The sequence below is a fragment of the Rana temporaria genome, chromosome 5, assembly GCF_905171775.1.
Source record: "Rana temporaria chromosome 5, aRanTem1.1, whole genome shotgun sequence".
Lineage (NCBI taxonomy): Eukaryota > Metazoa > Chordata > Amphibia > Anura > Ranidae > Rana > Rana temporaria.
In genome coordinates, this window is record NC_053493.1 from 246,481,343 (window position 1) to 246,507,753 (window position 26,411).

General features: G+C 44.0%; 1 protein-coding gene across 4 annotated transcripts in view; it reads left to right on the forward strand.

Annotated features, from left to right (window-relative positions):
• Positions 1–1,701: 1,701 nt before the first annotated feature.
• The window catches only part of LOC120940692 (desmoplakin), a 94,849-nt gene continuing 70,139 nt past the window's right edge, over positions 1,702–26,411 (forward strand). For 2 of the 4 annotated variants that reach the window (XM_040353683.1, XM_040353684.1), the window contains exon 1: positions 17,197–17,692. In XM_040353683.1, the coding sequence (XP_040209617.1) occupies positions 17,493–17,692 (200 nt within the window). In that variant the 5' untranslated portion in view covers positions 17,197–17,492. Of the gene's footprint in view, positions 1,731–17,195; positions 17,693–26,411 lie in introns of those variants that run through there. The other 2 variants (XM_040353681.1, XM_040353680.1) reach the window with 2 other exon arrangements.

Consider the following 26,411-nt stretch of genomic DNA (forward strand, 5'->3'; position numbering starts at 1 on the left):
TGGCCAACAAGTTTCGCACAATTGTGCTTCATCAGGGCCTTGCACCCATCTTTAGTGTCGTATGGTCTGTATAGGACAAAGAAAATTTCATTAATGTACAATATATCCATTATATTACATAATAACAGCAAACTTTGGCAGAAGAAAATGCTACGTGCTCACCTAATCTGTTAAAAACTGGATACATCAAGTGCAGCCCAAACATATGTTTCAGTGTGTTCACCTTCAAAACAGTATTGGCATCTCCCAATTAAAATCCCCTACCATGGGAGAGATGTGTCTCTCTCATTCTTTCTTTTTATTTTATTCCAGGGTATAGAGACATAATAGTTAACCGATTCCTTTTAAAAATGATTAAAAATAGATAAAAATCAATCATATAATGTACCTACAGTTTCATTTTTGCATGTTGTTTGCTGCTCTGTGATGTACAGAGACAAGGAGCCAATACAGGGCAGTGATGGTTTGGGAAAACGAAACTGATTGGTGTTGAGGGGTTTTAGACACACATCCATACCTCCCAACCAGCACGGATTCTGCGGGAACGTCCCGCACAGACTGCATCTTCCCGCGAAGGGGTTAATTTTCCCGCACAGGAAGCACTGAAGCAGAAGAAAAACGTGGGGAGGGGAGACATGCTGACCGGAGCGATTGTGTGGACTGCGGCAGCTGAACAACACGCGGTGCACAAGTGAGAGGCTCCCCCCCCTCAACAACTTAGATTCGACTTCCTTCAACCCCCCCCCCCTGCTCAACAACTGCAATTCGCAGATCCCCCGCTCAACAACTGTGATCCACGGGAACCCCCCGCTCAACAACTCCGACTTCCTTTGACCCCCCCTCAACAACTGGAGGGGAGACATGCTGACCGGAGCGATTGTGTGGACTGCGGCAGCTGAAGGGAAGAAGAACAACACGCTGTGCACAGGTGAGAGGCTCCCCCCGCACATCAACTTTTATACGCGACAAATCATTCCCCCCCCCGCTCAACAACTTCTATCCGCGCCCCCCCCCCCGCTCAACACGAATGTCCCGCAGAGGATTTTCTAAATGTTGGGAGGTATGGTAATCACACCTCCTTGATTAGTGACCACAGGGAGAAAGCTCCCATGACTTTTTTCATCAGGAAACAGACAACCAGGAAGTGTTCAGAACAGAGAAGGATTAGAGCAAAAACTAACAATGAGGACATGAAACCAGGACTGCAGTAAGGTAAAGGAAGCTATTTAGCTAAAAAAAAAAAAAAAAAAATCCTTTAGTGACCCTTTAATGGTTAACGTAGATTTTAGGATAATAAAAAGCCATTGTATCTGTACAACACTTCATAACAAGCCTTTTTGGCTGCACCTGTACTGAAATGCAGCAGAGCAGACCTGTGAGGTATTTGTTTAGATTTACATGGATGAGCATTTGACGTTTTTGCTAAGTTAAGCATATATGCATCAAGCACTTTAAATTTGTAACTTTTTGTGTAACTACTATACGTGCCATTTGTAGTTTGCATGTGATATTGGTGACTCAGTCATATTTTCTGTTACAAGCCGCACTGCCTACTGAATTTGAATCGTAAATTGTTAAAATACCAGATAAATAGAAGATATGTACATTGCTAAGCAGTCAGGTATTTAGAGACTTACAATGCGGAAGCTGTGTGACATTTTATGAGTGGCTGCAAGAAGGAGCGACACTGCAGGACTTTCTCCTCAGACACTGCTAATGAATAAGATAAGGTAGGTTTGACAGCCGAGCAATGCGGCCTACATTATGCAAATGTCTTTCATAATACAGAACACTAATAAGGGAGAGAAGGGAATTAGATCAGTGTGATTTGGTGTTTTTGATCACTGTCTAGCAACTTTTTTGTTTTACTTGTATTATATCCCAGACACAACATAACTACCGGTACTTAGTGACTAGCCACTGGCCTCCGCCAAGGGAGGGGCGCCACTCCTAGTCGGGAATGGAATTTGCACGGTTCATTGAAAGCTCTCTTCTTTGTTCGTGTATGGGCTATACAAATACGTCACCACGGGTATTCAAAAAATTAAATGCAAAATCTGGATGCTCAGCGATACAGTTGTGTAGTAATGTTTTTAATTTTGTGTTGCTTCTATTTTTTTTTTTTTATGACACTAGCTATTATTATTTCTGACACTGCCAATTAGCCTATCAAGTCTGCAAGGAAAAATTAACTGTTGATAAACGTTGTGCTACACAAGGGATGTGCAAGCACAAACTAAGTGGCTGCAAAAACTATGGGCTGGAATCATTTAATTGTCAAATAAACTAATCTGTATAATTTTTATTTTTTTTACATTTTTTTTAAATTAATTTCACATTATTGGATGGTGGACATCACTTCTTTGCATTTTAAAAAAATCGGGCCCATATCATCCCCTCCCCCACCCTCAATCCATAGGAAGAGCAAGGTTTACTGGTCTGGCTGAAAAAATAAAATCTACACCCTTTAACTCACACCCTTAGTTGTAAAGCTCTGAGTCAGTCCCAGGGCTGGGCTCACAGGTAGTTTTATTGTCAGCGTAAAAAATATGAAATGGCAGTCACCATGAAATAATCATGGTGTTTTTTTTCCATGCCAAATATTCCAGTTTCGCCGGGTATGACAATCACTTGCTGCTCTCTGTTAAGCCTTAATAGTAATTTTATTGAAATCGCCAGTTTAATTTTCATGCCTATTTGAAACATTTCCATGACCAATCCTAAAATCATTTGTCTGCTCACTTTATTAAACACGGAGAAAACAAAAAAAAAAAAGAAAAAAGAAAAAAAAGTCGTTCTAGGCATTACCCTAGTTTAGAAAATACGTGTCTGAAAGGTTAGGCGCTGATAAAACCATTCATGTCTCATTCAATTTTGAGTGTTTTTTTCGAGTATTTGTACGGGAGCTATTGGAACATTTTTGTGGGTGTCTTGGACTTGATTATATGAAAAAAAAAAGTGTGTGTGTATGTGTGTGTATAACGTATTTTCCGGCGTATAAGACGACCCCCTAATTTTCTAGGAAAAATTTTGGTTTTGGGATATACTCGCCATATAAGACTACCCCCTTCTTACTAGTCTTTCTGGAAGCTGAGGGGTAGCCGGGAACCACTGACAGAAACAGGCTTTTTCAAATACATTACATGCCTCACTGTGCCATTACATTACATGCCCCCACTGTGCCATCACTTGCCCTCACTGTGCCTGAACTTGCCCCTCACTGTGCCATCACTTGCCCTCACTTGCCCCCACTGTGCCATCACTTGCCCCTCACTGTGCCATCACTTGCTCTCACTGTGCCATCACTTGCCCCCCCACTGTGCCTGAACTTGCCCCCCACTGTGCCTGAACTTGCCCCTCACTGTGCGAACAGTGCAATCACTCACGTTTTTTTTTAATCGACTACCAGGCCGTGACAGTCTCCGTGCTGCGAGCGTCAATGATTTGAAAGCCGCGCCTTCTCCTCAGACTGTCCTGTAATAGGCGGAACACAAATTTTCCCAGCAGCGCCTCTGTTCTGTGTTCCGCCTATCACGGACGTCTTCTCATCTCGTCCGAGGATGAGAAGGCATCTGTGATAGGAGGAACACAGAACAGAGGCACTGCTGGGAAGATTTGTGTTCCGCCCAGGCCTTTTTTTCAGGGGGAACTTGGGGGAACTCAGTTCCACCACCTTTGGCTCAGATCCTTTGGTGCCTGCTCACCACAATCACTTGTAAACACAGAAGTCTGGTTTCTGTGTTTACAAGTGACAGTTCTGCACTCTGTGTGTACAGGGCCGGATTAACAATGGGGCTGATGGAGCTGCAGCTCCAGGCCCCTTTCTCAAGATAGGCCCATTTGCCCAAAATTTTTTTTTTTTTTTTTTTTTTTAAGATCGAATTTGGGGTGTTGTAGCTCGATGACCAGAGGTCACAGAAACCCCACATTTGGGGGTAGGCATGGGAAGAGCTACCCCACAACTGGTTAAAATATGGGATGGCTATCATTTATGGTTCCGGAGATACGGGCCTGCTTGCACAGCCTGTCAGAAGCTACATTCAGAGCGGCCAATATAAATACAAGCTGACACTCTGCAGCAGACTGATAGGATCACAGTGCTTATTATAATTATTTGTATATTACTCATGGTAATTAACCCCTTGCCACCCAGGCCAATTCTGACACTTCTCTACTACATGTAAAAATCTTCATTTGTTTTTTGCTAGAAAATGACTCTATGGTGGTCTTTGCACTTTTTATGTTGCAGGGTACAGAGCTGCACGATTCTGGCTAAAATGAGAATTGCAATTTTTTTGCTTAGAAGATAGATCACGATTCTCTCACGATTGTTGCGGCGTAACATCATCTTTCACATTAAAACAAACAAAAAAAAAAAAATGGGCTAACTTCACTGCTTTGTTTTTATGGTTTTTATTATTCATTGAAGTGGGAAAATGCAGTGTGACATAAAATATTGCAGCAATAGCCATTGTAATCCCTAGAGTCTCTGCTAAAATATATATAATGTTTGGCAGTTCCAAGTAATTTTCTAGCAAATAATATTGCTTTCTAACTTAAGAAACAAGTGTTGGACTTTAAGTGGTTAAATTTAGTTACAATGTTAGTTAGTTACAATGTTTCATTTTGTTTACAAACTTCGCAGACTGCCCAGATTTGTTCTTTACACATAGAAGTTTATCCCTTTGATCTAAGAAGGAAGCGTTAGTTACACTGTTTCCTGTTAAAAACTTGGCAGACTGCCCAGATATTTTCTTTTGACAGCTGAAAGTCTCTCCACTTGTTATATGAAAGAATCAGCAAACTCTGCATTGAAGATCGTCAGGAGGGTTGAATCGAGATCACGATTTTTTTAACGATTAATTGTGCAGCTCTAGCATGGTATTTGCGCAGCAATTTTTCAAACATGTTTTTTTGGAAGAAAATGTTTCATTCATTAAAAAAACAGTTAGTTAGTTAAGTTAGCACAATTTTTTTTGGTATCCTAAGCGATGCTTTACATTTTTTTAGGTTACATGCTTAGAGTTACAGAGAAGGTCTAGTACTAGAATTATTGTTCTCGCTCTAACGATCGTGGCGTATGTAACCTGTGTGTATCTGGCTCTACTACCAGTGCCTACCCAACCACTGACTAGTATCTCTCCCCAGCCTGTCCCCACACACCCTCTCACCTGCTGACCTGTGGATGGGGGAATCACTCCTGCAGTGTTATTGTGTTCTGCCAGTGCGTACAATGATCAGTGTTGCTAACTTTAGCTGGCAGCACTGATTGTTTTAAGAAAAAAAAACAGGCTGGTTGTACTCAAGTTGATTAATAGATTGACTTGTGTAAAACCAGCTAGCCCATACATAGATTGACTATGGCTGGTCTCTGCATAATTGGCGTAATTTCAATCCATGTATGACCCGCTTAACCACTACTCAAGTCCCTAAATATCGTTCCACTCCTGTACATAGTGCTCACTGTCATACTCTCCACACTCCTCTCCTGTACATAGTGCCCACTGTCATACTCTCCACACTCCTCTCCTGTACATAGTGCCCACTGTCATACCCTCCACACTCCTCTCCTATACATAGCGCCCACTGTCATACCCTTCACACTCCTCTCCTGTACATAGTGCCTGCTGTCATAAACTTCTCTCCTGTTCTTAGTGCCCGCTGTCGCACCCTCCACACTCCTCTCCTGTACATACTGCTCACTGTCATACCCTCCACACTCCTCTCCTATACATAGTGCCCACTGTCATACCCTCCACACTCCTCTCCTATACATAGTGTTCACTGTCATACCCTCCACACTCCTCTCCTATACATAGAGCCCACTATCATACCGTCTACATTCCTCTCCTGTACATACTGCCCACTGTCATACCCTCCACACTCCTCTCCTGTACATACTGCCCCATCATACCCTCCACACTTCTCTCTGGTACGTACTACCCTCTGTCATACCCCCTCACTCTTCCTGTACATACTGCCCATTGTCATACCCTTCACACTCCTCTCCTGTACATAGTGCTTTTTTCCGTACCCTTTGTACTCCTCTCCTGTACATAGTGCCCACTGTTAGACCCTCCACATTCCTCTCCCTCACCTGCACATACTTCCCACTTATATACCGTCCATACTCCTCCCCTATGTCGCTTACCCACAAAAACAGTTCTTTAAAATTATACTGAATATCCTCAATGTTACCAGCTCTAGAATGGACACACTTTTGTTAGTTCAACTAAAGGAAATATCAGTTCTCATATTTGTTCTGCCCCATTATTAGTACTCATTTAATTTTGTGATTACTACTATGATGTATAGAGGAACATCTGGGATCTCAGCTACTCTAAATATAGCACTTATATAAAAAAGTGGCCCTGAAAATATTTTTTAAATGTTGGCAACTGTGCACTTAGGCACTGCCCAAGGGCCACTGTCCACCAGGTCAGTAGGGGGCCCCATGAGAGGCTCCTGGGATCCTGTGATAATAAAGCGGTAGTAAACTTTCCTGACATTACTACTTTTTAGAGGCCTTGGGGTAGGTTATGCCACAACGTACAAGTATGCACAGCATATTAGCACATTAGTGTACACTTCAATTTTCAGACTGAGCCCTCCAGTGCTGCGATGAATCAGGCGGGGCCTGGACACTTCCATCTTCACCCGGTCTTCCTTCTGGGTTCTGTGCCTTTGGTCACTTGCCTTGGCTGGGCTGCGTTCATGTCATTCCCACGCATTTATTTATTATTTATTACACCCCATTCACACCTCTGCGACAAAACGCCTGACGCCGGCCGCTCGTGCCGCTGGAGGGGAGAATTCCCATTGCTGTCTATGAGATGGTTCACATCTCATAGACGCCGTACACCTGCGGCATGAAAAAAAGTCCCGGACCCTTTTTTTCAGGCGGCATTGGCGTTCTGCCATACAAAGCAATAGGAAGGATTTGTAAAAAAAACGTTACACTATTCGCGGCAAAATACGCCGCGTACGCGGCGTTGCTTGTCGCGGAGGTGTGAATGCAGCCTAAAAGGCCCCACCAAAATCCTCAGCACCAGGCCCATGATGTTCTTAATCTGGCCCTGTGTGTGTAACACCCCTAAACTCTGCACTCTGTATGTAATGCAATCCTTTAAGACCCTTCTACTGTTTGTGAAATCTGAACGGGGTCGTGGTTGAGTTCCTGCACCTATTTTCTGAGAAAAAAAGCTCTGGTTCCGCCTATCACAGGACACTCTGAGGAGAAGGAGCGTCTTTTAAATCATTGACGCTCGCAGCACGGAGACCATCCACGGCGTTTAAGACGACCCCTGACTTTGGATGCATTTTTTTGCATCCAAAAAGTCATCTTATACGCCGGAAAATACGGTATATATATATAAAAATTATTATTATTATTTAAAAGCTACTTATTAGGCCTAAAATGCTTGTAGCTCACAAGAGGCTCATGTACTTTACCTTTTCGAGCCACAAGCTTCTATTATTATTATTATAATAAAGGATTTATATAGCGCCAACAGATTACCCAGCACTTTACAATACAAGAGGGTTAGGAGGACCCTGCTCCTGAGAGCTTACAATCTAACAGCCAGGGTCAAGTGGAACAAAAGGTAATAACTGTGAGGGATGAGCTGATGGGAGAAATAATAAGATTCAGTTGTTACAGTGCCTTGAAAAAGTATTTATACCCCTTGTCATTTTCCACATTTTGTGACGTTACAACCAAAAATGTAAATGTAATTTATTGGGATTTTATGTGATAGACCAACACACAAAGTGGCACATCATTTTGAAGTGGAGGGAAAATGATAAATGGTTTTCTTAATTCTTTTACAAATAAACATTTGAAAAGTATTTGCGTGCATTTGTATTCAGCCCCCTTAACGCTGATACCCCTAACTAAAATCTAGTACAACTAATTGCCTTCAGAAGTCACCTAGTTAGTAAATGGAGCCCACCTGTGTGTAATTTAATCTCAGTATAAATGCAGCTGTTCTGTGAAGCCCTCAGAGGTTTGCATCATGAAGGCCAAGGATCACACCAGACAAGTCAGGGATAAAGTTGTGGAGACGTTTAAAGCAGGGTTAGGTTACAAACAATTATCCCAAGCTTTGAACATCTCACGGAGCACTGTTTAATCCATCATCCAAAAATGAAAAGAGTATGGCACAACTGCAAACCTACCAAGACATGGCCGTCCAGCTAAACTAAACAGTTTTTACCGTGATTTTCGGTCGCTAGCGGTGCGGTTTTAACTCCCGCTAGCGGCCGAAAAAGGGTTAATACCGCCCGCAATGCGCCTCTGTAGAGGTAGGCGGTATTCCCGCGGTTTCCCATTGATTTCAATGGGTAGGAGCGGTAAACACCCCGCTCCTATACCGCTCCAAAGATGCGGCTAGCAGGACTTTTCGAGCGGTCCTGCTAGCGCACAGCTTCAGTGTGAAAGCCTTCGATTTTTTCAGGCGGTATAGCAGCGCTATTTTTAGCGCTGAACCGCCTGAAAAACGTGTCAGTGTGAAAGGGGTCTAAGAGAAGCAGCCAAGAGGTCCATGGTAACTCCGGAGGAGATGCAGAGATCCACAGCTCAGTAGGAAGTATCTGTTCACAGGACAACTAATAGTCATGCACTCCACAAATCTGGCCTTTATGGAAAAGTGGCAAGAAGAAAGCCATTGTTGAAAGAAAGTCATAAGAAGTCCCGTTTGCAGTTTGCGAGAAGCCATGTGGGGGACACAGCAAACATGTGGAAGAAGGTGCTCCTGGTCATACGAGACCAAAATGTAACTTTTTGGTCTAAAAGCAAAATGTTGTGTGATGGAAAACTAGCACTGCACATCACCCTGAACACACCAGCCCAACCGTGAAACATGTTGGTGGTAGCATCATATTGTGGGGATGCTTTTCTTCAGCAGGGACAGGGAAGCTGGTCAGAGTTGATGGGAAGATGGAAGGAGCCAAATATAGGGCAAGAAGAAAACATTTTTAGAGTCTGCAAAAAACTTGAGACTGGGCCAGAGGCTCACCCTCCAGCAGAACAAAAATCCTAAACCTACAGCCAGAGCTACAGTGGAATTGTTTAGATCAAAGCATATTTATATGTGTTAGAATGGCCCAGTCAAAGTCTTGACCTGAATCCAATTGAGAATCTGTGGCAAGACTTCATAATTGTTGTTCCTAGATGCTCTCCATCCAATCTGACAGAGCTTGAGCTGTTTTTAAAGAAGAATGGGTTAAAATTTCACTCTAAAAGTGCAAAGCTGGTAGAGACATACCCAAAAAGACTTGCAGCTGTAATTGCAATGAAAGGTGGTTCTACAAAGTACTGACTCGGGGGGCTGAATACAAATGCTCGCCACACTTTTCAGATATTTATTTGTAAATTTAAAACTATTTATCATTTTCTTTCCACTTCACAATTATGTGTCACTTTGTGTTGGTCTATCACATAAAACCCCAATAAAGTACATTTACGTTTTTGGTTGTAACATGACAAAATGTGGAAAATGTCAAAGGGTATGAATAATTTTTCAAGGCACTGTAACTAAAGGCATGATGGGCTTCCCTGAAGAAATGCGTTTTCAGGGATCGCCTAAAAGTGGGCACAGTAGAAGCCAGACAGATTGGGGTAGAGTGTTCGAAAGGATGAAAGAGGCTCTAGAGAAGTCCTGGAGACGAACATGGGAGGAAGAGACAAGGAAGCTAGAGCGCAGGAGGTATTGGGAAGAGCAGTGGCGTCACTAGGGTTGGTGTCACCCGGTGCGGTAAAACATGGTGTCACCCCCCCTCAGTCTAGGCTGCCCAGCACCAAGCAGGCAGCGCACGGGCACGGAGCGCACCCCAAACCAGCCCCTGTAAATGATAGTATAGGGCAGTATAGTGGCAGGTTAGGGTAGTATAGAGCGGTATAGTGGCAGGTTGGTGTAGTGGGGTGGTGTAGGACAGGTTAAGGTGGTATAGGGCATGCTGGGGTGATATAGGGTAGTTTGGGGTGGTATAGGGCAAGTTAGGGCAAGTTAGGGCTGCAGAGAGCAGGTTGGGGTGGTATAGGGCAAGTTAGGGTGGCATAGGGCAAGTTGGGATGGCATGGGAAAGGTTGGGGTGGTACAGGGCAAGTTAGGGTGGCTTTGGGCAGGTTGGGGTGGTATAGGGCAAGTTATGGTGGCATAGGGCAGATTGGGGTGGTACAGGGCAAGTTTGGGTGGCATGGGAAAGTTTGGGGTGGTACAGGGCAGGCTGTGGTGGCACAGGGCAGGCTGGGTGGTACAGGGCAGGCTGGGGTGGTACAGGGCTGTTTGGGGGGTACAGGGCAGGCTGGGGTGGTATAGGGCTGTTTGGGGTGGTACAGGGCAGGCTGGGGTGGCACAGAGCAGGCTGGACATGTCAGCTAAAAAAAAGTTAGGGTGGCATAGGGCAAGTTGGGATGGCATGGGAAAGGTTGGGGTGGTATAGGGCAAGTTGGGGTGGCTTTGGGCTGTTTGGGGTGGTACAGGGCAGGCTGGGATTGCACAGGGAAGGCTGGGCATGTCGGCTAAAATATATATATATATATATATATATATATATATATATATATATATATATATATATATATATATATATATATATACGGGATGGTGTCACCCCTCTAGCGGGTGTCCCCCGGACCGCACCCCCCTAGCAACGCCTCTGGGGAAGAGTGGAGAGGATGGTTCGGGTGATTATGCTGAGAAAAGATTGGTAATGTAGCTTGGGCCAGAGTGTGATTGGGACCTAAAGCCGGCCATAGACAGCAAGAAAATTGTTCCCTCCTGAGGAGTCATTGCGTTCTCCTGGTGGGGGGGGGGGGGGGGCTTGTGTCCCTTTTTAAATGGGACCCTACTTATTCAAACTACTTTTCTTCTCTTCCACCACAAGAGATGTCTGGTCCCTTTTTTTTTTTTAAAGGCAATCCTCTTTCTGCACCAGCTGTCCTTACACCTCCAGGATATTAGGGGTTCAACACAAAGAAAAAAACTACATGATGCCTTTTACCTTTTTTTTTTTTTAACAATTTTTTCATGTCCACTTTTACATACTATTCACTCCATTCCAATGTGCATAAGCACACTACTTGTTACAGCCTTATGTTATTGCTGGGATTCAGCCGATGATGGCTACCGCACTTCGGGATTTCCTGAATGGCGCAATGATTTCATCCAAAAGCTCTACCCAACGCGTTTCATCACCAACACCCGTGATCTTACTAGTTGATGACCGTTCTCTCCTTACATCCCCAAACACTTACATAATTTTGTTGGTGACCATTTGTTCCTCTACCTGCATCAATTTATTAAAGCTCCCAACTTCTCTTTATTCACAACTTCCAGTGCCATTTTCTAGTAGATTTTTTTCATTATGGTCTCTAGCCTCATACTTAAAGGGGTTGTAAAGGTACAATTTTTTTTCTCCAAAATGGCTTCCTTTACCTTAGTGCAGTCCTACTTCACTTATCTCATCCTTAGATTTTGCTTTTAAATGTCCTTATTTCTTCTGAGAAATCCTCACTTCCTGTTCTCTGTCTGTACTCCATAAAATATAGATTGATTGAGTGATTGAGATATATATACTGTGTGTGTGTATGTATATGTATATGTGTGTGTGTGTGTGTATATATATATATATATATATATATATATATATAATACAGTGTGTGTATATGTATGTATGTATGTGTATGTGTGTATATATATATATATATATATATATATATATATATATATATATATATATATAAAATCTTGTAATTAAAACATAGCCACAACAGATATAAATCCACTTTCTGTGCACCAAATGCCTTTGCAAACCCAGATATTACCTTGTAAATGTAGCAGTGACAATATCAGGCTGTGCAGAAAGCACAGGTATGGGAGAGACCCAGCAAGTCCACCCACTATAGCAGGGGCGTTGCTAGGTGGCAAGAAGACCAGGGGCTTCAGCCCGAGGCCGGCACTGGGGGGGCGTCAGCGCGGTTTTGGATCCGGGATGGTCATGGCGCGTTTTTTTTTGGCTGGGCGGTGGGGGGTAAGCTCACTTGCTGGTTGCTTCCTGGCTTACCATTGCACATCAATTTTGAACACTAAACTCACCTACTTGACACACTGACCATTACACAGACTACCTGACATACATACACCACCTACCTGACATACATACACCTACCTGCCATACATGCACCTACCTGACCTACACTGACCTCACCTACTACCTGACCTACATACACTCACCGACCCTACCTGACATACATACACCTACCTGACTTTGCATTTTGCATTTACATTTACTTTACTGCCTGTTGGACCTAGTGGCTTTTTTACCTGTCTATCACCCGATCGGTCCTCCGCTGGCCTGATCTCTCCCGATCGATGCGTGAGCCGCCCGTCCGAGCTCCGAGTGGGGATCATCTCAGTGATGTGGCTCAGTGTGGATCATCTCAGTGATATTGTAATTCCCGCCTTCTGGAGCTTCGGGCGCCTATGATGGACGTCACACGTCCTGCGGTCCTGGCATTGGATCAGTGGGACGTCCATCATAGGCGTTGGGCTCCAGAAGGCGGGACCAGCCTGCTATCAGACTCGGCAGGACTCGGCCACAATCGGTGAGCCGCGGCACTCGGGATCAGAACGGTCCTGGTGCTCGGGGCTAACAACGGCTAGCTAAATGCCCGGTACTCGGGGCTTTACAGGGACCCATTCGGGGCTCCAGCCCCCTAAGCCCGGGCCCAACGACGCCCCTGCACTATAGGCTGCCTGCGGAAAACTAAAGAAGGGGGCAGATACAAGACAAGTCACCCTGCAAAAAAAGCAGCAAGGACCAGTTTTTATTACAGGAATCTCCTGCACATAGGTAAAGTTTCACACTAATGCCGCGTACACACGGTCGTTTTTTGGCATGAAATAAAATTACATTTTTAAAAACATAATTTAAAATGATAGTATGTGGGCTTCACATCGTTTTCCGTCTTCTGAAAAACGACAAAAAAAAAAATTCGAACATGCTTCAATTTTTTATGTCGTTTTTGAAAATTTCGTTTTTTTGTGTTGTAAAAAATGATCGTGTGTGGGCTAAAATGGCGTTTTAAACCCGCACATGCTCAGAAGCAAGTTCTGAGACGAGAACGCTCGTTCTGGTAAAACTACCGTTCAGAATGGAGTAAGCACATTCATCACGCTGTAACAGACAAAAAAGCGCGAATCCTCTTTTGCTAACAAGGAATCAGCTAAAAGCAGCCCAAAGGCGAATAGAACTTCCCCTTTCGAGTTCCGTCGTACGTGTTGTACGTCACCGCGCTTTGTTCATCATTTTTCCAAAACGATGGTGTGTGGGCAACATCGTTTTTTATGATGAAGTTGGAAAAACTTCGTTTTTTTTCATGATGAAAAACATCATTTTCTTTCATGAGAAAAAGTGATCGTGTGTATGGGGCATTAGTTATTGGACATTGTAGTAAAGGAGAAGTGTTGCCAAAACTGATTTGGCTATAGTTCTCCTGGGGATCACAGGAGTGCAGTTTATTCTGCACTCCTCAGACCCATTTTCAGCTGACATCGGGCTAGCCTGCTGTCTGCTAACGTCACAGAGCCAGTCCAGGCTCTGAAAAGATCCCGACCATATGGTTGGGATCAGTGGCGGTGCGTCTATAGTGGGCACAGGAGCGCCGCCCCCTCTCTCCTGCACCCCCACTGAAACAATACATAGATTCATGCATTGCATGAATCTGTATTGTCGACGGCGCCGCTGCCGCCCACTATTCAGATGGCCGGCCCCCTGGTGAGTGCCGGGCCATCTGAATAACAGCAGTTGATTGGCTTTGGAAGTGTCTATCGGAGCCAGTGGCTCTGATAGGCTTCCCGATTACAGCCTGAGGGCTGTAATCAGCTTCCAAATAGTTAACCAGGGGACGCAGGGGGTGTGCGTTCCCTGGTTAACACTGACATGCGTCTCAGCCAATCAGGTTCACCGGGTCTGGTTACCGGTAACCTGATTGGCTGAAGCGTCATCAAGGGCGGGAGAAGACATCAGGGGACAGTGGAGTGAGGATGGCTGACCCGAGAAAGTTAAGTGCCGAGAGGGGGCAATCTGGTAGCATTTTACAGGGCAAACTGGCGGCAATTGATGGCATGGCACAGTGGCGACAATTGATGGGCACAGTGGCGACAATTGATGGGCACATTGGCGACAATTGATGGGCACAGTGGCTGTGTTTGGCATGGCACAGTGGCAACAATTGATGGGCACAGTGGCTGCGTTTGATGGCATGGCACAGTGGTGACAATTAATGGCACAGTGGCTGCGTTTGATGGCATGGCACAGTGTCTGCGTTTGATGGCATGGCACAGTGGCTGCGTTTGATGGCATGGCACAGTGGCTGCGTTTGATGGCATGGCACAGTAACGGCACTGTCCAAATTGGTGCGACACCGACTTTGCGGCACCACATCGATTTCCAAAGGTAGTTGTCAGGTATGTACTCGCCGAGGCCGAGAGCGGCTCACCTTTGCGACTTGGCGCACTCCGCCCCCTGGAGGTGAGACAGAGGGAAGATGGCGTGAAGAGGCACTGGTTACCAGCAGGGAAGCTGAAGCTTGCAAGCAGATCAGGTGATGCTTTATAGAGGACCAAGTTGGTGGGAGGTACCAGAGACAGTTCAGTAAATCAGAGAGCAGGTTCGGGGGCTAAAACTGGAGACGGATCTGGCATACAAGCAGAAGGTTAAGGACTGGAGAAGGTAGCAGGTCCTAGGTGCAAGCCAGAGGTCAGGGACTGGAGACAGCAGCAAATCCAAAGAAGCGAGACAAGGGTCAGGTTCAGGAGAGAGAGCAGAGTCGTCAAGTCAGGTCAAAATGAGTTCAGGCACAGGTACAGGAAGTCTGGTAGGTAATAAACCAGCAACCCGTCATGGGACTTGGGCTGGTTTAAATAGGCTGGTCAAGTTTCTGATTGGTGCGCGTGTGTGCGGCCGTGCACGCGTCACGCCGCCGGACCACGCGTGTGCCGTTCGCGCACGGGCATGCAACAAAGCGCGGTTCCACCACGCATGTGCGCCATTTGGCGGCCGGTCTTGTTGATTCTCTGACAGTAGTCCCTGCACTACTTTTGGCGACTTTGGGGCGATTTTTAATAGACATCTGTGCTTATCCCGGAGTTGCACTCTAAACTAAAGGAAAACCTCTTTTGGAAAGTGTTTAGGGATTTGTATTGCTGTCTGTGCCCCAAGCAAGGGAGATTTACCTTCTTTGTCTTACTTTCACTCTCGGTTGTACTGGAAAGCAAGTGTCACAGCCATGTGGGTGCCAGTCCCTAAAAGCACACTGGGGTTGATTTACTTAACCATATATATTTTTTCAAATTAAATTCGGAGACATATATATATATATATTTTTTTGTACTAGAAATGGCGGCAATCAGCAACTCTCTACCCGTTGTCGCCACCGCCGCCTGCCTCACAGCCTGTCAAGTCTTATGCCGCATACACACCATCACTTTATGTGATGAAAAAAAACGACGTTAAAAACGTCACTTTAAATGATCGTGTGTGGGGGAAAACAATGTTTTATGTCTTCTGAAAAACAACGGAAAAAAAAAATTGAAGCATGCTTCAATCTTATGTGTCGTTTTTCAAAACGTCGTTTTTTACTTCACAGAAATTGACCGTGTGTAGCAAAAAACGTCATTTAAAACGAGCTTTTTACACCCGCGCATGCCCAGAAGCTAGTTATGAAGCGAGCTTCAATGGAAAAACGTGGTGAACGTAACCTCGCTTTGCTAGAACATTGTGATAAAAATGATGGTGTGTAGGCAACTTCGTCTTTGAAAATTGAAGTTTCAAAAACGTCGTTTTTACTTCACAGAAAATTTCGTTTTTTTTCATCACATAAAGTGATGGTGTGTATGCGCCATGACTCTCCAGGCCCCGGCTCCTACTGGGTGGGAAGCAGAGGAAGATCAGTCAGCCAGGGAAGGCAAGGAGATAGGCAGGCAGCTGGCCGGGACTTAAGCCAAGGCAGAAGAACATGCGAGCGGGAGCGTAAAGGGCATGCGCCCGAAACTGAAGAAATATTCCCTCTGCTCCGACCAGCACATGATCATCAGAAAGGGGCACAAATAATGAAAAAAAAAAATTCCCCCCCCCCAGCTAGTAGGAGCGGCAGAGCAGGGGGTGGTGGTCAGATTATTATTTTTTTTATTCTGCACTGACTGTCTTTGAAATTGCCCCTGTTCAAATCCAATCCGGGGACAAAACCAGGGACACACTTGGTCTGGGGACAGTGTCCTCAATTCAGGGACTGTCCCTGGAAACTGGGGATGTCTGCTCACCCTATACTAAAGGCAAATCCACTTTGCACTACAAGTGCACTTGAATGTGCACTTGCTGTATATCTAATGGGACGATCTGAAATGAGGGGAAGCTCTGCTGATTTTATCATCCAATCATGCGCAAACTAAAATGTTGTTTATTATTTTCCTTGCATGTCCCCCTCAGATCTACAGCGACTACACTTATAAGTGCACTTGCAGTGCAAAGTGGATTTGCCTTTAGTAAATGACCCCCACTGTGTCTACGTTCAGGGGCAAGCATCCACATGGATGCCAGATTGGGAGCAGTGACTGTGTCAATGCAGCCACTCGGACCCACTTGACATGAATGAGATTGCCTGCATGGAACACCTGTGCATCACTGTGCGGGCAAACTTGACCCTCGCATGGGCATATGCATGGAAATGTTGGTGTGCCGTCACCTATCTGAATTTTTTTGCACTAGTTGTCGGTGACGAGCTGGACAAGCACACCTTTAAAGCGGACTGACAGCGACACTTTTTATGCACAACTCTGCAATGTTCCCCTTCTTTAGCTTATTAAATAATTCTAATAATGTAAAGGGAAATCTCGTTGTTATATTATAAATAGATTATTTTAAATTAATGACTGCAGTTTGTCATATGCCAATATCTTGCTCACAATCGCAGGGAACCCTTTTGAATTTAAAAACAAGTCTGAGTGTGTGCTTGAGGGGACTGTGCCTGCATTGTGCAGAACTTGCTGTGCTCAGGTGAATAAAGCTGTCATACCAGAGGCAGGGCGAATACAACAGATATTTAGGGCGTAACCAGCAACCACAATACTTCTGGGAAAAAAAAGAGAGAGAGAGAGAGAAAGGTGTGTCTGGCATTTCACAGGAGAGTGCTGGATAAGACCTGCCACCTCCTACTCCTCCCCCAGTCTCTGGCTTCAGGCTCTCCCTGATCAGAGGCAAAGAGCTGCACAGCAAAACAGGACGAAGCTCTCTGCTTGCTTTCTATCCACCCTACACCTACAATAGATTTTTATTTTGGCTTCATGCGCTTCTGGTTTCCAATTTCTCGCCATACCTGGGAATTCTGGCCTTTTGGGTTGGGCAAGCCTACCTGTCTTAACTACGGACGCATACGCAACTTCTTCTTTTCTTAGGGCAAATGCTTTGCTAGTCGCTGTTCTCACAACAAAATGAGTATGAACGGGTCCCACACTCGGATCAACACCCTAGGCCGGCTGACCAGAGCAGAATCTGGCCAGGATATTTCCGGCAGGTATGATATGATGAACAACCACAAGATGACTGTTGGAGGAGGAGGAGGCGGAGGGGTGCAGCAGAAGATGTACTATACCCAACAAAGTTACAGCGAACAAACCGGCGATAGCTACGGGTGAGAATTTTTTTTACAAAATTTTTCTTTGCGCAATTTGTGTATGAAATTGCAATTGTTTAAAAGGAATGTATAATTCAGTTTTCTTTAAAAGTATATGCTATATACATTTAACACGATTAGTCTACTACTACTACTACTACTACTACTACTACGACTAACTACTATTAAAAATAAAAATTCTATAGCGCCGTGCTCCCAGGGTTCTCACGGGACTTGTCAGGTTGATGCTGCGATTTTTGAGAAGGATTGGCCAGGCGTTGTAAGAAGTGTAGGTGAAAAGATGGGTCTTGAGTCTTATAAAAACTTCTGTAGAGGGTGCTTCCTGAACAATGGATGACAGTGAGTTCCGTATTGAGGGTGCTGAATGCATAAGATCCAAAAGATTTTAGGGCGATGAAAGTTTCCCTTTCTCCGAGGAGTGCGCTTAATCTATAGTATTGAAAAGTGCTCATGCTTTCAATATCCTATATCTAAGCAAAGCTGTCATTGCAAAGCACATTGGAGCAGCCATGTTTGGTTGTTGCATACGCAGGCTCAGCTTACAGATATGTAGTGCAACACATTGTGGGTTGTTTACTAAAACTGCACGGTGCAAAATCAGGTGCAAGCTCTGCATATAAACCAATCGGCTTCCAGGATTTATTCTCAAAGTTTAATTGTACAAGCTGAAGTTAGAAGCTGATTGGCTACCATGCACAGCTGCACCAGATTCTGAGGGTACCGGTTTTAGTAAATCTTACCCCATTCGTCGTGTTTTGGCACTTTGATCAGGAGTAGTAAATCTATGGGTCAGACAGTCCACTGAAAACAGTGCACCTATGGGACTGATATCTTAGGTAGGGAGGCTACTGTAAGTGACTGCAGTGAAATACAGAGCTCCCTCTAGTTGCTAAATCTCCATATTTACCCCAACAGTAAGTAGCATGGTTCATGGCGCATGTAAAAAGTAAATGACGCATTAAAAAAATGACCGAAAGGAAAACTCTGCGATGATACAGTAATCCAAATATGTGCTTACTGCAAATACGCTATACATTTCCTTTTTATTGCTGATGAAAATGTAATTATTTGCATGCACTTATTGTGTGCTGTGGAATATGTGAAGGCAGCAACACAGTACCAGGGAATGCCATCTCCACAGGGGGTAAGGCATTATCATTTTAGAAGTTTCGATTTGCAACAAGGAAATGTCTTGCCACCTGTAAACCTCACAATTAACATGCCTAGAAAGATAGTGTTGTGTCTGTTTGTTTGTCTATTGTTATGCATATACTATACACATACATTTTGAAAAGAAACCCGTAGGAAGAATGAAGGCTGGCATTGTTAAATGAATCAGTTACCCGGCTGTCATGTTGATCCTCTGGCTTCAATACTTTCTAAGCAACTGACCCAGAACAAATATGCTGCTCGGTAGTTCTTAAGCTGGCCATACATTATCAAATGTTCTTGTACAATTTCTGTGCAATTTCCTTTAGGTTTACCATCAACTATGTAGTGCAAGAGCCTACCTGATTGGATACAAATTGAAAGTGTTGTTTAGGTTTGACCTCATATTTATTTGGTATTGGTAAATCTAAAGGAAAATTGTACTAGAAAATTGTATAATATATGATCAGTCTTAGGTCGGCTATACACGGTTCAAATCTCAGCCAGTTCAGCCTGAACTGGCTGAGATTCGAACAGTTAATGTGCAGGCTGAATATACCAAGTTGATCGATGGATCAACTTTGGTACAACCAGCCTGCCGGATTCTCTACTATAGCCGCTAGCAATCATCACTTTCTTGGCTTGGACGGCTTCCCCTGCCAGGAGAAGACAATTGCTGATTCCCCCGTCAGCACTGTATGTGTTGATAGGTGAACTGTGCAAATTTATTTCCTGCAACCTGTGGTTGCAGGAAAGGTTTCACACTGTGTATGGCCTGCTTTAGGTCTCATTCACACGGGATGTACAATACCGTGTAGGCAAATCCATTCATGTCTATTGGGACATAGCGGCTACATGGATGCAGCCACTGTGTTCCAATATGACATCTGTGTGGGTGCAGATGTGTATCCCAGAATGCAGATAGCGTGAGTTCTGGCACACGCTCCCGCATCCACACAGATGTCAATATTGGTCAGCCTGCACGGGGATGCACAAAACACCCGTGTATTTCCATTTGGGTAAATATGGCTCTGCACGGGCATATGGTATAATACGCCCCATGTGAAAGAGGCGTTTATTTCTGCATGCTTGTTCTGTATCGGTGACTTTGAAATTATTTAAAGCCAGGGAAAAAGCATTTCCAGAAGGATTTTAGCATCGGCAGTCTCTTTACTCTTAGTACAGGTTTACTTTAAACAAAGTGGTCCAGTGCAGTCATACCCATTTTAGGTTGTATCTTGTTACTTTTGAGCCTTATAAATGTAAATTCTGAAGGGCTTTACAATCTACTGATATTTTAAAGTGGGAGTAAACTTCCATAGATTAATTTTACCTATAGGTAAGCCTATACTAGGCTTACCTATAGGTACTGTAAATATCTCCTACACAGGCACCGTTTAGGAGATATTTACTGTACATGCAGTCGGTGACATCACCAGCGCAAATGCACTCTGAAGGAAGGCCACCCGGACCATTCCTTCAGAGTCCTGTGCCGTAAACAGTAACTCCCACTTACATGTGCATGAGTGACATCATTGCGGCTCCGGCCGCTCATACAGCCTGAGTCCGCAAACCCTGGAAGGAAGAAGCGTAAAGATGGAAGACGGGTTATCGGTGACAGCTCGCCCCTGTCGGCATCAACCAGCTTGACAAAACTGCCAATAGTAGCAGAACCTGCAGTGCTTCTCTCTGGCTTTTCACCTCACACAAAAGGCAAACCATTTGTGTGCATTGACTGTTCATCCCCTTCCTTCCTGTACACCGGTATATAAACAGGTTCTGCCAATTCAGCTAATTATTTTAGATGAGTATTTGCATGTGTATACATCAATGATCAGGAATTTACATGTATATGTTACACAAGCTGCAGTATAAATGGATTATACACTCAGTAGCTGCATACTGTACCTACCCATGTACAGGAACAGCAGGTGTACAAAAAATAAACTTGTAGTTCAGCCTTCTTTTAGACCCCTTTCACACTGAGGCGGTTCTCAGGTGTTTTAGCGCTAGAAATAGCGCCTGCAAAGCGTCTGAAAACTACCCCCTATTCATCGCAGTGTGACTTTTCACATGGGGGTGGTACCCTTTCGGGACGTTGGGAAAAGTCCTGCAAGCAGCATCTTTGAGGAGGCTTGGGAGCGCTGTATACAGTGCTCCCAAAACGCCCTGCCCATTGAAATTAATGGGCAGCGCCTCCAAAGACCCTAAAAAGTTCTCCAAAAGCACTGCAACATGGGCGCTTTTAACCCCTTCGACCGCTAACAGAGGTTAAAAGTGCCCTGCTAGTGGCCAAAAAGCACTGCTTAAACAGCGGTAAAGCCCCGCTAAAACAAACAGCGCTTTACTGCTGCCGCATGGCGGCCCCAGTGGGAAAGGGCTCTTAAAATAATTCTTCTATGTCACTTTGGAAATTGTATGTGAACTCTTAAAGCGGGGGTTCACCCTTAGAGGGCACTTTTCCCCCTTAGATTCCTGCTCGTTTTTACTAGGGGAATCGGCTATTTATTTTAAAATATGTGCAGTACTTACCCGTTTACGAGATGCATCCTCTCCGTCGCTTCCGGGTATGGGCTTCGGGAATGGGCGTTCCTTCTTGATTGACAGGCTTCCGAGAGGCTTCCGACGGTCGCATCCATCGCGTCACGATTTTCCGAAAGAAGCCGAACGTCGGTGCGCAGGCGCAGTATAGAGCCGCACCGACGTTCGGCTTCTTTCGGCTACGAGTGACGCGATGGATGCGACCGTCGGAAGCCTCTCGGAAGACTGTCAATCAAGAAGGAACGCCCGCTCCCGAAGACCCATACCCGGAAGCGACGGAAGAAGATGCAGCTCGAAAACGGGTAAGTACTGCTCATATTTTAATACAAATAGCCGATTCCCCTAGACCGAACGAGCAGGAAGCTAAGGGGAGAACATTTTTTTTTTTACAAATGGGTGAACTCCCGCTTTAAGAATATGCTTCTCTTATTTGTTTCCTTTTGGGCTTGTTAATATACCATTGGAAGTGTTCTGTTTTATTTGTTCGACCAAAAATAGCTTTTTATCCAGCCAGAAATCTTGTGAATGATACCTTTTTGTACTCGCTGCCTGTAGACTGTTGTTGTGAGCATTTTTCCTGTCATCTTCGTGGACTACAAAACACCTCTTTCTGTTATGGTGCAGAGAGGGAGGTGTTATGTAATCTTAACTCTCTATCCAAAGGTGACCAGCCATGTGTCAGCCATTGGTGCTGCAGGGGAGAGGGAGCGTCGACAACAGATAGGCCATTGAAGCCTATGGGTGACATCACTACACCCAAGCATTACTAGCCATTGTTGAGCAGTAGATCTCTCCCCTCCCCTGCAGCTGCCACTGGCTGACATAGGAGAGATCATGTGACTGGACCAGCCTGAAAATGGGTAAGTATACAGATCTTTCTTACACAGGTTATTCAGAATATGTGTTAGGAAGAGGAGGGGACTGTTTTAACATAAGTTAGGCGGTGACTGGAATTTCCACTTTAAGCGATTGTTTACATATCAGTCTTTCTATGTTCTAGCTAGAAAAACTGCCAGGACCACTTAAATTTTCAGCAGACCTGCTCATTTCATTTTACATGTATGGTTTATCACTGATACACTGAAGGTGGTGATTCTTTTGTTCCCAAGAGCCAACTTGCCCTCCCCTCCCTGTCTAGGTAAAACCTGCTGGTCAGGTGACCACTGTTTTGAGATCACAAGGCCTTTCTGAGGAGCTGCTAAGCAGACAGAGGAATTTTTTATCTTGCTCTAGGCTTCCTCACAGGGCAGATAGTGTGTTGGAGGTTTGGCAGGTTTCCTGTATCTCTCCTTTTCCCACAAGATATGAAGCACTCCCACAACTATGAGACAAATGTGCAGACTTTGTTGCATATGATTCACAGTAGACATTAGACAATGTGAAGGACAGGTCTACTTTTATTTAGAGAAACTCATGAGTCATGTTGCATTTTGTTGTTCTTTCTAAAACCTGATGCCGCGTACACACAATCATTTTTCGGCATGAAAAAAACGACGTTTTTAAAAATGTCATTTAAAATGATGGTGTGTGGGCTTCAATGTTTTTTGAACATGCTGCATTTTTTAACAACGTTTTAAATAATGTCGTTTTTCGGGTTGTAAAAAATGATCGTGCGTGGGCTAAAACGACGTTAAAAACCCGCGCATGCTCAGAAGCAAGTTATGAGACGGGAGCGCTCGTTCTGGTAAAACTACTATTCGTATTGGAGTAAGCACATTCATCACGCTGTAACAGACAGAAAAGCGCGAATCGTCTTTTACTAACAGGAAATTAGCTAAAGCAGCCCCAATGGTGGCATCATCCGAATGGAACTTCCCCTTTATAGTGCCGTTGTACGTCACCGCGCTTTGCTAGAGCATTTTTTAAAAATGATGGTGTGTGGGCAACGTCGTTTTAATGATGAAGTTGGAAAAAACGTTTTTTCTACATGCCGAAAAAAACGTTGTTTTTTTCATGCCGAAAAATGATCGTGTGTACGCGGCATGAGTCCTTGGTTTAATGCTCTACACATAGTTTAGCAGTGGCATCTTTGGTTGGTAGTTGCGCTTTTTTCAATGGAAAGCTAGGTACTAGGAGGAGCCGATTTATTAGGTACTTGTATTGAGACCAAAAAACGCACACAACTGACAGAACATGCTTGGATGTGAACATCTAAAATAAAATAACATGGAAATCTGAAGTACTTCTGCAAATGTGCTCCAAATGGCTCAGGTGTGAATGGAAGCTTTTGGTGGATTGGCCATTAAAGCTACTAAATTGCCCTCTGCTGATACCCGACCCTAGGAGGGCCTGTTTACTAAAATAAAGGAGAAGCCGATTTATTTTCTTCCAACGTGTCAAAATGATTATTCTGCACAATAAATACTGTATTTTATATGGAAAAAAAAAATATTCCTGTTTTGGGGTCCTATATCATCTGGTTAGATTCTTCTGGATATTTAGTTCTAATTGTGCCGGTGTAGGCTTGCATGGCAAGCCATGCATTTGTAGTAGGTATAGATTTTAAGTTGATCATACCCACGAGAATATAAAAATTCTGAACATGCATATCCATTGTGTTTTTTGGACAATATATTTTTTTTTTATGAGCAGAGACTTGGACAAAACTAACAATAATGCTAATAAATAAATAGCTTAATCGCTTAAACGGGTTGTAAAGGTTTGTTTTTTATTTTCTAAATAGGTTCCTTTTCAGCTAGCACATTGCACTTACCTTTTCCTTCGATTTCCCTTCTTCTAAATGTTTTTTTTTTCTTTGTTTTCTTTGTCTGAATTTCTCACTTCCTGTTCCTCCTCAGTAAGCTGTTCTGGCTGACTAACCCCCATGGATGACGGGGGCAAGCTTACTTTAGGCCCCTTTCAGACTGGGGCAGGAGCCGCGGTGGCGGTATAACGATGCTAAAAATAGCGGCGCTATACCGCCGGGATTGCCGCGGGAATCATCCGCTAGCGGTGCGGTATTAACCCCCGCTAGCGGCCGATAAAGGGTTAATACCGCCTGCAATGCACCTCTATAGGTGAGGTGCATTGCGGGCGGTATTGCTGCGGTTTCCCATTGTTTTCAATGGGAAGGAGCGGTATACATGCTGCTCCTCTCACCGCTCCAAAGATGCTGCTGACAGTTGATTTTTTTGTCTCCCGCCAGCGCATTGCCTCAGTGTGAAAGCCCTCGGGCTTTCACTTTGAGTCTGCAGTGAAGGAGTTTTTCAGACGGGATAGCAGCGCTATTTTTAGTGCTGTACCGCCTGAAAAACTCCTCAATGTGAAAGGGGTCTAAAGGAACTTATTTAGAAAATAAAAAATGAACCTTTACAACCCCTTTAAGTCACAGACCTTATCGCCCCAATAAAAAGTTTTCATGCCATTCCCAAAGAAATTGTTAGATGATAGGTTGTCTTGTGCCGCATCGTGTGTGGGTGTGTTTGTGTGGTACAATCGATAACCATATATTCAAGAATAAAAAAAACAAAACAAATATTCAAGAATAAAAAAACAAAACAAATATTCAAGAATAAAAAAACAAAACAAATATTCAAGAATAAAAAAGTGAAACAAAAACCAGCCCGCTCAGAAACGTTACTTTATTACCTACCAATAATAATTATAAAACGAGTAAACTACATGCATTTACATGTCTGCTGCAAATGTATAACCAAGCTCAGGAAAACCTTTTCTATTCCAAAACATGAACAGAGATTCTTAATTTCTTTGCAAAAGCTGCTGAAAAAATTCTTCAGCATAAAGGATTTTAGAAGTTCCTTGATGTCAGGTAGGGCAGTTTATTTCACTTGTCTTACTTACCCAACCCCCACGTGTTTGGAAGTAATTTAATCTCTGGATGTTTTGAATGATCTTTCCTTCTGAATGTGTTGCTGCTGGTAGGGCGACCTTACATTCCAGGACAGTACTCGCCCTCCCCGCCTCTAACAAAAGAATGTGTCCAAGGCAAAATGGACTGCACTAAATCTCAAGCCACTTTTCTTTGTTTTGAAAACGTTGTGACTATGGGATGCAAAGTTAAAAGATGTGCAGTTTTTTGAGTTGCGGTAACTGAATAAAGCAATGTTTCCAAGGCTTTTACCACTGCTATAGCAACCACTTTCAGTTTTACGCACAACAATCCTCTAATGTGCTTAGTTCAGCACATTGAACTTTTTAATGTATCACTAACTAGCTCTATCGTAATGAAACTGGAATGTGATCTTTGTTCACTGGCTTTTACAGATTCTGTGATGCTTGAGAAATTCCCAGCATGGACAAAACCAAAATGTTATAATCTTGAATCTCAGGTAGCTTTTAAATAAAAATGGCATCAATATAAACCCGAGTAAACAATATAAATAAAATGTCTAAGCTAGTGGTGGTTGGTGGTTACAACCATTTCAGGAAATGAGATTGTGACTACGATTTATTGATGTGGTCAGCAAAGAAATGCCATGGAAAGGGTAATGCCGCGTACACACCATCGGTCAAACCGATGAGAACGGTCTGATGGACCGTTTTCATCGGACCAAACCGATCGTGTGTGGGCCCCATCGGTTAATTATCTATAGGTTAAAAAAAAGCAATCTTGTTTTAAATTTAATCGTTGGATACCTAACCGATAGAAAAAAAACGATCGTTTGTAGGCACGTCCATCGGTTAAAAATCCACGCATGCTCAGAATCAAGTCTACGCATGCTTGGAAGCATTGAACTTCGTTTTTTTCAGCACGTCGTTGTGTTTTACGTCACCGCGTTCTGACACGATCGTTTTTTTTAACCGATGGTGTGTAGGCGCGACGGACCATCAGTCCATTTCATCGGTTAACCGATGAAAACGGTCCATCAGACCGTTTTCATCGGATGGACAGATCGTGTGTACAGGGCATTACTACAATCAAGACAAGTCACCAAATATCAGAATGAGCTGTAAAACCTGCAAGGAACCTTGAAAAATGCTATTGTGAGCAACATATGAAGATGATCATGGAGATTGAAAACTTTTGCTGATCAAGGTTTGAAGGCTACCTTTTTGGAGACCCTGC